This window comes from Haliotis cracherodii, unplaced genomic scaffold (assembly GCF_022045235.1).
Source record: "Haliotis cracherodii isolate W230 unplaced genomic scaffold, xgHalCrac1.p SCAF_2, whole genome shotgun sequence".
Classification (NCBI taxonomy): Eukaryota; Metazoa; Mollusca; class Gastropoda; order Lepetellida; family Haliotidae; genus Haliotis; species Haliotis cracherodii.
The window spans coordinates 21,944,947-21,960,159 of record NW_027266275.1 but is presented as its reverse complement, the minus strand read 5'-3'; the positions used below and the strand labels follow the sequence as shown (position 1 = coordinate 21,960,159).

Sequence of the window (15,213 nt, the reverse complement as noted above, 5' to 3'; positions counted from 1 at the left end):
CACCAAGAGGCAATGCACTATATATTTTCACTGGTTTGTGGGGTTTCCGCCTGGGCAAGGTGTCACTTTATCTGTCAAGATGTTTTACTTAACTTCAAAATGTATTCCGCAAATCACTCAATGATATTACCTTTGTAAACAGACATGTATTCTATATGGTATAGTTTATTTGATTTTATTTAGAATTTAAATACTTAATTAATCTTTCTGATACAATTATTAATAACTTAGACTTAAAATACGGTCATAGATCATGCCAAATTGTCCACTGTCACCTCAGGATCGGCTGCAGTGACTTAAATGCTGATAAGTTTAGACGACATGTATCAGACATACCAGACTGCACTTGTGGATATCATTTTGAAGATGCAATTCACTTTTTCTATACCTGACAAAAACACGATGATATCAGAAACACTGTGTATTTCTACACATATAGGTATGTTTTAAAAACGATATTAAATGGCAGTAGATCATACATCAGTTCTAAAAACATGTCTATTCTTCAATCAGTTCACGATTTCATTGTCCAAAGAAAAGATTTGAGTAGCTTAATTTTATGCATGTAGTAATGGAAAACTGCATGATCTTATTTCACAGACACCACTTGCTTCAATGTATTGGCTTCGTGTATTTCATTTGTGCATTTTGTATGTTTATGTTTAGCATATATATAACCAGCTGTTGTTAAGTTATTACCTGAAGAGCTATTTACATAAGCAAGTTTTGCTTGTTTACCGATTCGGAGTTTCTTTTGACATAAAAATATGTTTAAAGCATATAGTTTAAATATAATCCGTTTTGTATCCTATGTATATGAACTGTATAGTCATTCACACTAACGTACATCCGACAGTGGTTGATTCTGAGAATAAACAGAATACAGATCTAATTTAAACAACGCATAACATTCTTCACTCGTTTCCTGATTAGCACGTACTCTATTTGCATATGGAGATTATAATATATACTTGATGTTATGAACGTAATAAATGATATATAATATATACGTAAAAAATATATTATATATTACGTATATATATTACGTTCATAACATCAAGTTTGTCATGAACTTCAAATCATAGTTACGTGTTTAAAAAACAGTTTGGGTATTTTCTTACACAAACAGTTGTGACAACAATTTGACTGTTCACTCACCTAACTACTTTAATTCGTGTTCAGTCTCTGTCACAACAGTAAACAACGCGTGATATAGCCACGCCCACCAAGCGCATTATCGAAGAGCATTGAAAGAAATAAAACAGTCACGAGCTGGCGAACACATAGTATATTGCCGTTGCTCCCTCAAGTGTAGTTGATATCAAGATCTGAAGATCTTAGAGGTGTTAGCTATAGTCTGTTGTAGATAACTAAACACATAAATACTGGTGGGTCATTTATTGCCATGTCACCATATATTTCACTTTCACATGTAGACAATTAACTTACATATTTCGCATGCAGACATTCACTTACATATTTCTCTTTCACATCAAGACATTCATTTGCATATTTCACTTTCACATCCAGACATTCATTTGCATATTTTACTTTTACATACAGACATTCATTTGCATATTTCACTTTCACATCAAGACATTCATTTGCATATTTCACTTTCACATACAGACATTCACTTACATATTTCACTTTCACATCAAGACATTCATTTGCATATTTCACTTTCACATCAAGACATTCATTTGCATATTTCACTTTCACATCCAGACATTCATTTGCATATTTCACTTTTACATACAGACATTCATTTGCATATTTCACTTTCACATACTGACATTCATTTAATATTTTACTTTCACATACAGACACTAGCTTAGATGTTTCACGTTCATATACCTCTGACGGTGGTTGTTTCTGATAATACAGATCTAATTTAAACAACGCATTATATTCTTCACTCGTTTCCTGATGAGCACGTACTCTATTTAAATACGGAGATTATAATCAATGTACATTATATATATTACGTTCATAACATCAAGTTTCTCATAAACCTAAACTCATAGTTACGGACAGACAGACCGACAGGTATTATATTTATGTCTCACTGATGCACAGCATTATTTACAACAAGAATCAAGGTATTTATAAAATAGTACACACACTATTCCTTATGGAATTATGAGAGAATAAAACAATTAAAAAGACATTTATACAAGGTCGGGAAGATAAAATATAAAGTGTAATACTTAAGATATATACAGAAGGTTTCGATGACGGAAAAATATAAAATAGACGGTTTGGGCGACATGTTTAACAAAATCAACGGTGGAGAATAACAAGCATAATTTATCTACATCATTCAGATGATCAAAATGATTTAAAAACACACATGTATTTCATGTTCTACGTCATTACAACACAGAGGACAAATTCGCCGTTGTAACGGCAGGTTTTCAAAACGCCCAGTCTCCAGACTTACGGGGACAACCCCACACCTGAATTTAGCTGGTGCACTACGATATGACTTTGGTAAGGCTGTGGTTACATATTCTGCACAATATATTTTTAAACATTCGATCCGTAATTTTCCTTCGTCGTGTTTCACATTATGCTCCCATAGTTACGTGTATAAAAAACAGTTTCTTAATTATGGGTATTTTCTTGTTGTGACAGACAATTTGACTGTTTGTCGTGAACTTCAAATCATAGTTACGTGTTTAAAAAACAGTTGGGGTATTTTCTCACACAAACAGTTGTGACAACAATTTGACTGTTCACTCACCTAACTACTTTAATTCGTGTTCAGTCTCTGTCACAACAGTAAACAACGCGTGACGTAGCCACGCCCACCAAGCGTCATCTCGAGGAGCATTGAAACTATTAAAACAGTCACGAGCTGGCGAACACATAGTAGTATTGCTGTTGCTCCCACAAGTGTAGTTGATTTCAAGATCTGAAGGTATGTAGAAAAGACATGGAATTCGTTGACCGTTTTGTTATTAGTATTAGTATTAGTATTAGTATTAGTATTAGTATTAGTATTAGTATTAGTATTAGTAGTAGTATTTTTACACTTTAGACAGTGTTTCACGTGGATCTCAACTTTAATTGTTTTAATAACATGCGACATTTTGGTACGGTGCTCGAACCATTATCAAGCAAGTGATACAGATAGCAGCACATGTAACAAAACGCCGCATCGAAACAATAAAGTAGTTGAAATGTATACGTCAATTCTACCTTCAGTATTAGTATATTAGTATTATCAACATTTAACATTGGGATAAATTCGAAAGCCAATTTCTCACTCTTTTTAGGTCACGTGTGCCTGTTTTACAAATCGTGAAATGTTTTTCTCTCTAAATTACTCTTCATTCGGTTATAAAACTGGTGTTGCGACTTATCCATTAGCAACAAAGGGATGTGTTTATATGTGTGGGCGAACTGCCACGCCACATCGCAATTCTTCTAGGCAAAGTGACTGTAGTCGAACTGCACTGTAGGGAAAATAGACATCTATAATCACATACGACTGGTGAACAGGTGAAATCGTATTGTAAACAAAAGCGAAATATACAAAACATACCAAGCTTATACAATAACTATGTTTCCCTTAAGGAAATTATGCTTCCCAATAACAGAGATTATATGGCAACGAACGTGGTATTCATACATTCCAACGATCCATCAAAGCATCGATGACCGAATTACTTATCGAACTACTTTGTGGTATAACGGTATAGTGTTATGTTACACGGATAACTCGATTGTCCGGAACGTGTTATAAAAACGTCCAATTGAAAACACATTTATAATTTCTTTCAAATGAAACAAAAAATCAATAATTCAATTGACTCGTTACTTTCTACGTCTACAGTATATCTGATAACGGTAATCAACGCGTAAATAATCACATGAAATGTACAACGTCATCAATATCTTGTTACTCATTCATCGATGGCTATTTCGCGTCTAGACGTGTAAGTTTCATGTCGATGACGAACAGTGTCGCGGACACCTGCTTACTCTAGCAGTAGCGACACGGGAGCGACCAATTACGTAACTAATGCTGTTATTTCTTACCTCGTGTCAACGAGTACATTTTTTGACAAATGTCCTCTTATCAAACCGCCCCCCTGGCTAGCCTGGTCTTTGGAATATACGGTTATCATACCACTGAAAAAGCTGTGACGGGGGCCGTATAAGTGAGTATCTTTTCCACCACTGTAAAAGCGGTAACGGGGGCCGTATAAGTGAGTATCTTTTCCACCACTGTAAAAGCGGTAACGGGGGCCGTATAAGTGAGTAGCTTTTCCACAACCCTTTTCCATTTCGTAACAGCGTCAGAGCATTCGGAACGTGCTGAATGAATTATTTACCATACAGGTAATTTAATTGGTTAAATTTTCTTTGAATTTCTTTGAATGTGAAAATATATGTGCGAAATGCGTTTTCTATACGGTCCCCAAGTTCACTGAAAAAACTCTCAATCCAGTTTGTTTAAAGTTAGATTGAATAAACATATATTGGAACGTCGTGGATATACACGTGGATGGACAAGCGGACAGTTTAAGATGTGAGTATTTAGATGCGTGGTATGATGTCATGATACATATATAGATAACGACGCCATACTAAACGACAAGACGCTCGATGCAATCCCGGTCAACCAGCCACACACTCGCACCACGTTCGCGTGAGCGTTGTACATTGCAACACCACATGGTGATTGACAGCTCGATGTTACCTGATCATGTAAAGAGTTACGTGATTGACAACTCAGTTCGATTGGATAGAAACGGTAAATATACTCTTGTGTATTTGGACTTTTTACATAGTGTCAGTGTATTTGTATCAGTTTATCACTGACAAACTCAATGCTCTACTTATCACGAAATACATTAACAACATGTACATATATGTTGCTACGTTTCATTATACCGCTACACCTGTACCACAGCGATATAACGAGGTAATGCTGTAGATTACATGTGTTCCCCCGAGCACAGCTGATCGCGGCGGTTGCCTATTGCTGTTTTGTTGCGGTAAATATGTATTTTTTTTTGTATATGTAGCATATTATTCATTGTCAAACAACATGTACAATATTTTAGGATGCGTCAACAACGTCCTCGTGAAACCGTTGGGACGAGGTTGAACGAATCTGTATACAAGATAACTAAGTTGGTTACGGGCGCTGATCTCACCTGGTGGCCTGGCCATATATACTGTATAATATGTGGACACACAGAATATGTGCTATTGTTTTCCAGATGTTGTCACAGCTCCGTTTGGTTACTAAGCAACTTGTCCTAATACAAAAAATGCGACGCATTGTTTGGGTGTTTTTTTACGATGTCAGACACGTTAAACACATGTAGACCAGTCCTTCTTGTGGTATTACTGGAGACTATGATATATACGGTAGAAAACAATACCTTTCTTTACACGACAGTAAAACAAATGTTAAAATACGCACGTTTCACAAATTAAAAGTCAAGCTTGCCTTTTATGATATCACTGTAATATATCATTTCTGATAAACGAGGCCTAGAAATAGAGTCGGGAGATTTAATGACTAAATTTAACATGCAAGCCAAACACGACTGACGATTTCCGATGTTGGTATGCATTATCCTCGTTACTTATATATATATACGACACGCATTTGAAATGTGTTCTACCTGTTTTGGAATCATGATAGAATTTCACAGTGAAATAGAACACTACCTCGTTTAAACACGATTTCCGCATGTCCACCTGTAATCCTCGTTATTGCCTAGCTTCCCGTAAGTAAGGGTGAGTGCTCTCCTGCTTAGCTTAAGCACATGACGCAGTTTTACTTACATGTTTTAATAATCTAGGTATGAACCAACCACTTTGCCTTTATTATCGTTGTGGCCCCTGGAATATGTTACAATGGGGTAATTATATCTGACTTCTTGTACCACTAGGGATCGAATCCACTACAAAGGGGGTATTAGTTTGCTGCCGATTGCCTCGTGAACGCAAACCCAAAGCTTACCTTGTAACCTGTGTTGATCAAACGAACGACGCGTGAGAGAGAGAGAGAGGGAGAGGGAGTGTTTGACGCTGGGTTTCAGGCGAGTGTCCGGTCACCTGTGAATGGCCAGACTAACCATATATTTTGTTCCAGGTGCTGGTCAGTTGCAATTGGTGAGAGCGTTATGGCGATGACCCACGTGGAACACGCGCTGACCCCTGGGGTCACGTACACGAAGTTCGGAAAGAAGAGAAAAACAGGTATAAACATGATTGCAAAATGTGTCTGTCTGTCTGCCTGTCTGTCAGACGTATCCGTCCGTTTGTCACAGCCATACCCGTGCTCGTGGGTTTCGCCGAAGTGGTAAACGTCTGAGACGTGCATCACTTCGGGCTTTCCTCCCACATTAGGCTGACACGCCGTGATCTATCTATCTATCTATCTATCTATCTATCTATCTATCTATCTATCTATATATCGTTCTATCTGTCGTTCTATCTATCGTTCTATCGTTCTATCTATCGTTCTATCTATCTAGTCGTTACGGGGCAACGGCTGACCCAGTGGTCTGAGGTGCCGCATTTCGTTGTGCAGTTGTGTCCCTTGGGTACACCAGTAACCTATGATCGTGGGTTCGAATCCCCGTTCACCCCAATTATGTAACTAGGTTTGTCAGCACCATACCCGTGCTAGTGGGTTTCACTAAAGTGGTACACGGCTAAGCTCAGCATCACTTCGGGCTTTTCTCCCACATTAGGCTGACACGCTGTGATATAACTGGAATACAGTTAAAAGCGGCGTTAAACCCAACTCACTCACTATATTTGTTCCCTTATTTCTTTACATAAGTATATAATCTAAGAACAATCGGTCTCCACTGGAATGCGACGACAAATAAGATTTGACCACCCCAAGGTGCCTATATGAATGAATGAATGAATATTGCTTTACGCCGCACCAGGACTATGTGACGTATCCCTTTTTGTGCAGGGGTTGTATACCTGGGCCAACACGCTGTTCTCAAGCCCGTCCAAAACTGTGTGTCAGGACGTCGTGAAGTCGACTTCTACACCACCGTCTTCCATCAGCACAACGACGAGGTTGACGACATCGTAACGCTACGGGATTTCCTTCCCCGTTTTATGGGCGTGGAGGAGAGAGCCGAAGGTAGGTAGACATTTAAATGTTTAAACTTTACTGACGGAGAAGTGGTTAACGTTTGCATGTTGTTTAACACCACACTTATCAATATTAAAGCTCTATTTCAGTGGCCTGTAGGTAAATTATTTTTGGGCCGGACAAACCAGTGATTGATATCATGAGCAACATTCGACGCAGTCGGGGTACGATAACACACAGTCACCAAGCCTGGCCACCCGATCAGTTTCGTCGCCATACCACAAGCTTATGTTGCATGAGATCACTTTCATCCCGGAATCCACACGCATCCCGTAATAAGCTTTTGCGATATAAAGGAAATACGTGTGCAATTATAACCTCAAGTCACTCACTAAATCGATGCAACTGTTAGTAAATAATCCATAATAATAACAATTTTGATAATAATGATAATGTTAATGATGATAATACTAATACAAATAATAATAATAATAATAATGATACTAATGATGATGATAATACTAATACAAATAATAATAATGATAATAATAATAATGATAATACTAATACAAATAACAATATTAATGATAAAAATGATGATGATAATACTACTACTACTAATAATAATAATACTTAATAATAATAATAATAATAATAATAATGATGATAATGATGATGATAATAATATTAATACAAATAATAATAATGATAATAATGATGATGATAATACTAATACAAATAATAATAATAATAATACTTAATAATAATAATGATATTAATGATGATAATACTAATGCAAATAATAATAATATTAATGATGATAATACTAATACAAATAATAATAATATTAATGATGATAATACTAATGCAAATAATAATAATATTAATGATGATAATACTAATGCAAATAATAATAATATTAATGATGATAATACTAATACAAATAATAATATTAATGATACTAATGATGATGATAATACTTATACAAATAATAGTATTAATGATACTAATGATGATGATAATAATATTGATATTGATAATAATACTAATACAGTTGTAATTGCAATTTATGGCGCATCTTCTCGGAGCTAAGTCAGGTGCAGCGCAGGAAATAGAAGTTCCCTACGAACTCACTTATCAACCAGGATATATACAATTAATTAATTAGAGCAAGCATATGTCGCATGGGACCAGCTCCAATCCGGAATTCCCACTGAGCGGGATGAGTGCTTAACACCACTTGCGATATTTCCGCAGAACTCCTGAAACGTGATTTACACATTGTACCCACACGGGAATCCATCCAGACTATTGTAGTTGGGATATGTTCCATAGTTGAAAGATTGCCCCGTAAATAAACTAATGTACTGATGTAAACGTAATGAAGTTTATATTCACATTTTTGCCAATTAACTAGATTATCAAAAGTTTTCAAACGAGAAAATCCAATTATACAGTTCCATCGTTTTTGCGGAGATGATACATATCTTTGAAATACATTTCGCCACCCAGCGCTCCCGACCGCCACCAAGGGACATTACTCTGAAACAATCGAATTTGAGTGAGTGAGTGAGTATGGTTTTACGCCGCTTTCAGCAATATTCCAGCCCACAATCGAATTTGAGGACCCTGAAAGAGGCCATTGATATATAATTACATTAAATCAAAATGAGCTACATTACATTTAAACGGTACAAAATTAGTGGCAGTAGTTATAGCGGTAAAGTAAATGTGGCCACAGTAGTAGAAGTAGTAGTAGTAGTAGAAGTAGTAGTAGTAGTAGTAGTAGTAGTGGTAGTAGTAGTAGTAGTGGTGGGGATCAGGTGGCCCTGTCATATAAGGCGCCATAATTCGCTGTGCAGAGTTGCGCCCCTTAGGCGTACCAGAAACCTATACTCGTGGATTCGAATCCCGGTTCGCCCCCGTTGTATTAATTTAAACAATATCCATACCCGTGCTTGTGTGTGTCACTAATGTTTTAAACATCTAGACCTGCATTCCTCCCACATCAAGCTGACACGCCGTGATGTAACTTAAATACTGTTTAAAGCGGCTATTAATACAAATACACTATTAGCAACAGCTACAATGCAGCACTTTAAGGAAATGATTTTTGTTTTCATTTCAGTGAGACATCTAAAGTTAGAAAACACAATGTCCCGGTTCAGGAAACCCTGCATGATAGACATCAAGATGGGCCACGTGACGTCAGACCCCCTCGCGTGGCCAGAGAAGGTCGCACAAAGACGATCAAAATACCCATATGCAGAGAAGCTTGGATTCTCTCTGTCAGGCATGACGGTAAGTACCAGCCAACCATTACTGATTGTTGATTGTTTCTTATATGGCGACTTGCCGTAAATAATACCGCCTGGACCAGACAAACCAGTGATTGATATTATGAGCAACGTCGCGCGCCGTCAAGGTACGATGACACGCTATGAACCAAGTCAGCGGGCTTAAACTCCCGATAAATCAAATCTCATAAGACAAGCAACAGTGCTGGGAACTAAATCTATCCGTAATCCACACGGGGAAGTCAACGGTGTCAAGCTAGAGGATATTATACACGATACATTACACAAAACTCATCGTTTTCTTGTAGTAACATACTTTTCTATATTCAAATCAGCATCACGCTTTGTGTTAATAATCTTCTAATTCCCGTAATAGGACTTTAGGGGACCAATATTTAGTCTAAATAAATTAGATTCAAAATTTGTCAGTAACCCTCTAATTTAGACGATAAAAAATCTAGTTCAGTTCGCCGTGGGCTGTCTGATACGGTGACCAATATTCAATGATTTATTAGATTCACAATGTGTGTTACTAATCTTCTAAGTCAGACGATAAAAATAATCTAGTTTTGGTTATCGTTGGGGATTTCTAGTCAGTGTGATGATGAATTGGTGATGTATTGAACTAAACTTGACATTTGTGGGGAAAACGATAAGTTGAAAACTGAGCATTACACCATAATGCCCTATAAAATATATATTCACGCTGTTTAAAAAAAGTGTAACAAGATATATGAACCGTTATTATATCGTTGCTGAATGATCGATCGTTTCAGTCGCAAAACCTCTTCCTTACGTATGCTGATTAATTGAGGCAAAGGATGATAATGATTAGACGACGATAATGTTTAGCACCATTTTATGAGTTATTGACCTAAACAATCAGCTCTAATTTGACGTTTTGCTGTTAGTCTATGTATTGGAGAGACGACAGTCGTATCACAATGATTGCTATTGGGAACGGGTCTGGTTCAAGAAAGCCAACATTGCCTTAGGATTATCATTGCGTATAGAACCTACAGACGTTACGCTACGCCCGTGTGGTGGAGCACGGCCCTGATAGCACGATTCGCGTTTACTGTACATATCTGGGAGAGGGGTGACGCCTTTTTGCAGTCACCGCTTCAAATTCTGCAGTTATTATCTTGGAAGTACCCAAATAAGAAATTATTTTAAATAATATTCAGATATATATACAAAACGAATGAAAAATATTATTTTCCTTAATTTACTGTTTTGCATTTTTGTCTTTAAAATATCCCATTTGTTATAGCAGTAGAAATAAAAATTTAGACGGAATATATAACACAACTATATGTGATAATGGTTATAATGTTGATGTAGGAAATATGAAATGTATTTAATGATTCTGGCTGCCTGCTGTTGCCGCAATCATTTACGGGAGATCTATGCTTTCCATTACCGTTGACATCCGACCATGGAGGGTAATCAGCAGACATAAGGGAGGTGGCGACACACGTGTGAACATGTGTCACAGAATGTGTCACATTGTGTGGACTGTTTGAGGTCACAGTTTGTGCAAGTGGAATTGGCTTTCCTTAGTTTTAAATCAAAACGATCCGTGTTCGGATGTTCTTGAGGATGACATTTGAATAAATCATCGTATCCTACCGTATCATGGTATCAATGTAGGACGTGCTATCGGCAATTCTAGTCGCATCGTAGTTTATATAATACAGGGGGCAGGGATGGTCCTGTTGTCTAAGATGCATCGATTCGCTGTGTACAGTTGCGTCCCTTAGTCGTGCCAGGATCACCGTATCGTGGGTTCGAATCCCAGATTTTACCCTTATTATGATCCTTGGTTTGTCAGCGCAATCCCAGTGGGTTTCGCCAATGTGGTAAACGTCAACGCCTTTGCCACCTTCGCCCAAATCATCACATATGGTTTGGATTGCAACACCGTCCAGCTATACTAGGACATTATCTAACCGTTGATTAATCATTAAACTGGCAAACATTGAACAATGTAACCGCGTGGCAGCGTAATGTAACCATGTGGCATTATACACGTGAGTGGGTTGGGATGAAGGTAGCTTTTAGCAGTATTCCAGTTATATCACGGTGTGTCTGCTTAATGTGGGAGGAAAGCCCGAAGTGATGCAGGTCTCAGACGTTTACCACTTTGGTGAAACCTACGAGCACTGGTATGGTGCTGGTGCTAAACAATCAGCTCTGATTTGACGTTTTGCTGCTAGTCTATGTATGGGAGACACGACAGTCGTATCACGCTTTGGGGAACGGGTCTGGTTCAAGAAAGCCAACATTGCCCTAGGATTATCATTGCGTATAGAACATACAGACGTTACGCTACGCCCGTGTGGTGGAGCAGGCCCTGATAGCACGATTCACGTATATTGTACATATCTGGGAGACGGATGACGCCTTTTTGCAGTCACCGCTTCAAAATCTGAAGTTATGTTCTTGGAAGGACCCAAATAACAAATTATTTTAAATAACAGTCGGATATATATATAAAACGAAAGAAAAATATTATTTTCCATCATTTACGGTTTTACATCTTTTCTTAAAAATATACCAATTTTTTTTATAGCAGTAGAAATAAAAATTTAGACGGAACACCCAACACAACTATATGTGATAATGGTTATAATGTTGATGTAGGAAATATGAAATGTATTTAATGATTCAGACTGCCTGCTGTTGCCACAGGTCTCAGACGTTTACCACTTTGGTGAAACCTACGAGCACTGGTATGGTGCTGACAAATCTAGAAACATGTGTTTCTGGCGTGCCCAAGATACGCCACACTGCACAGAGAATTGCGACGCCTTACACAACTTTCCGAGGAAAGGGCGTTAACTGACGCTACGATCGAGCCTGGAAATTCAGCCTAGTTCGGCAACTTTTATAGTCAGTTAACGCCCATGACTCGGGAAGATGCGCCTTACACGACTGGTCCACCCGTGTACCCTGGATTATGTGACCCTGGATTAATCATGAAACTGTTCAAAGTGTGACAAAGGCTCTTGTTCTTGCAGCTGTACAACCCAGACAAGCGGGAGTTCGAGACAGTGGACAAATACATCTGCCACAACTACAGTGTTGACCAAGTTCTAGTGGAAGGTACAGTGACATCATATACAACTATTCCTGTACCACATCACAGCTATCACGGCTATATATACAGTAAACTACGGTTATAACGAACACGCTTATAACGAACTAACGGATATAACAAACTAACGTTTTAGTCCCGACTATATGTTGTAGTTATGAGGTATATATGCTTATAACGAATTACGGTTATTAAGAAATAAAATTAGTAGTCCCTTTGAGTTCGTTATAACCGTAGTTTTCTGTATATATGTATATGATATGATACATGCGGGGTATACATGCGGGATATATATATATATCCCGCATGTATCATATCATATCATATATATCCCGCATGTATCATATAGTTACTGTGGTTACAGGATGGAATTCCTTGGTCGGCCATAATTATCCATTCAACACTACCGTAACGATATGTTATTATGTTTATTAATGAATCGTACATATACATGTTGTACTGTGTTCAGTCAGTCAGACTGGAACTGATTGCTTAATTTCACTGACCCGTAAACACGTAATTATTCTATCTGCGCCTATGATATGTAAATGCCTGTGGATACGAATATGGGATCGGATGAGTGATTTTCTGGTGTGTGTGTTGTGTGTGTTCGTTCATACATGAGGATACGAATTATGAAGTGATGCAGGTCTCAAGCATTTACCACTTGGTGAAACCTGAGAGCACTGGTATGGTGCTGACAAATCTAGAAACGCGTGTTTCTAGCGTGACTAAGAGACACCACACTGCACAATGAGTTGCGGTGCCTAACACATCTTCTCGATGCAAGGGCGTTAACTGACTATAAAAGTCCAGTTTCAGTGGATACGAATTTGGGACCGACAGATTGATTCACGGTGTGTGTGTGGGGTGGGGTAGGGTGGGGTGGGGTGGGGTGGGGTGTGCGTGTGCCGAGTCGATTTAAAATTGAAAAACATAATTCGTCCCCAGTGTTTACTGAAAAAAAGATTGTTCCCTGGACATGCTGACTGTCCTGAAAAGCATTCTGAAACGTTGGTCCTCTTCTCATCAATTCAGAACGCACTATAGAGCAAGGGTTCCCGGGACTTTAGAATATGTCTGTTAATCTATATTCTGTTGTAAAATTATCCCATTAACGTCAACTTGTGACATTGCAGGTTTAGGCAAATATTTCGGCTTCCCTGAGAACCCAAGGAAAGATGTGATCCTGTGCCTTCTCCACAAGCTCCAGAGAATCCGACGGTGGTTTCTCCGCCAGAGACAGTTCGCCTTTTATGCAAGCTCCCTATTAATAGTATATGAGGGTCTTCAAAATGACGACCAACAGATGAACAGGTCAGAGGTGCCTCCATGTCGCGTGTCACCCGCCCATGGCCGTGACAAATGCCACAGAAGACCATCTTCCGATAACACTGGTGAACAGTGTAACTGTCCCGAGGATCCAAGTTCTCATGTTGATACAGATGCTGAACAACCATTGGACAACGTCACGCGACCTGTTTCTTCAGCGGGGCCCTCATTGGCTACATGTGATATACCCGATTGTGTATTGGACAGTTCTGCAAGGTGTGGTTGTTTGGATGGATCCGCCTGCGTGGACTGTTCGTTAGTTGACGTGAGGTTAATAGACTTCACACATGCATTCCGAACCACGGAACGTGATGACAACTACCTCAGTGGACTCCAGATCCTCATTAATATCTTGTCTGTTATGTACCGATGGGGTTAAACATCTGTACATTGCAGACAACAGAGTTTATGGACATTTACCGTTGTGCATATCAGTATTATAGAGTTGTGTACGGTCAGGTGTAACTTCTGATTCTTATACTGGCTACAGCTTCAGGGTCTCATCCAGGATTTGAAAAATGGGGAGGTTCTTTGAGGGTAAGGGGTGGCGGTGTTGGGGTTGGGGAGGATGCACGAAATGAACAAAAACACAAAGGACTGAAAATAGGGTGGGTGGGGCGTGTAGTAACAATCCCCGCTGCCTCCGTCTGTGATTTGGAACCTGCATTCTGTTCGTGAGGGAAACATTTTAATGTCTACATAAACAAGAATAGGCCATCAGAAAGATTTGTGTTTCTTTTCAATTATTTCAGAAACATTGATATGATTTCATTCCTTTTCTCTCTTGTGTGGAACACGTATAGGTGAGTATGGTTTTACGCCGCTTTTAGCAATGTTCCAGCAATATCACGGTGGGGGACACCAGAAATGAGCTTCAATACGTATAAGATACGAACTATGGTTTACTAGCTATCTCTGAATGCTTGGTCATGATGATGCTACCTGATGATGCATGACGCCACTGCAGCTTGTTGACTGCTGAAAACAATACAGTAAACTACGGTTATAACCAACTCAAAGGGACCATCCATTTTAGTTCGTAATAACCGTAGTTCGTTATAAGCATATATACAGCATATATGCAACACATGGCCGGGGCTAACAAGTAAGTTCGTTATATCGGTCAGTTCGTTATAAGCGTGTTCGTTATAACCGTAGTTTGCTGTATTTCATTCTACATCAATACGGAATGGACAGCCATGCGGACATATAGATCATACCCGGATGTGTTGTTTTGTTTGTTTGTTGTTTACCACTGTACCGCAATATTTCAGCCACATGACTGTGGTCTATACAATAATAGAGTCTGGGCCAGACAATCCAGTGCTTAACATCATGAACATCGATCGACGCAATTGGAATACGATGACATGCATCAACCAAGTCAGCGAGCCTGA

At 38.6% G+C, this 15,213-nt stretch overlaps 1 protein-coding gene across 3 annotated transcripts; it reads left to right on the top strand.

Annotated features, from left to right (window-relative positions):
• The first annotated feature begins 2,903 nt into the window (after nucleotides 1–2,903).
• LOC139467413 (inositol polyphosphate multikinase-like) lies at nucleotides 2,904–14,525 on the top strand. Of its 3 annotated transcripts, none has more exons than XM_071248974.1 (6): nucleotides 2,904–2,923; nucleotides 6,122–6,228; nucleotides 6,959–7,135; nucleotides 9,216–9,388; nucleotides 12,408–12,492; nucleotides 13,624–14,525. In XM_071248974.1, exons 2-6 carry the CDS (start codon nucleotides 6,153–6,155, stop codon nucleotides 14,193–14,195), a joined length of 1,083 nt encoding a protein of 360 aa, XP_071105075.1. In that variant the 5' UTR covers nucleotides 2,904–2,923; nucleotides 6,122–6,152; the 3' UTR covers nucleotides 14,196–14,525. The 3 variants fall into 3 exon arrangements, with proteins under 3 accessions (XP_071105075.1, XP_071105072.1, XP_071105073.1); XM_071248971.1 differs by lacking the exon at nucleotides 2,904–2,923 and adding an exon at nucleotides 4,462–4,540; XM_071248972.1 differs by lacking the exon at nucleotides 2,904–2,923 and adding an exon at nucleotides 4,634–4,765.
• Nucleotides 14,526–15,213: the final 688 nt, after the last annotated feature.

What these genes read in the sequence shown, in the direction of transcription:
- LOC139467413 (XM_071248971.1), top strand. An exon ending in CGGAAAGAAGAGAAAAACAG is followed by an intron (nt 6,229 to 6,958) that starts GTATAAACATGA and finishes CTTTTTGTGCAG; the next exon opens with GGGTTGTATACCTGGGCCAA. An exon ending in TGACCAAGTTCTAGTGGAAG is followed by an intron (nt 12,493 to 13,623) that starts GTACAGTGACAT and finishes GTGACATTGCAG; the next exon opens with GTTTAGGCAAATATTTCGGC.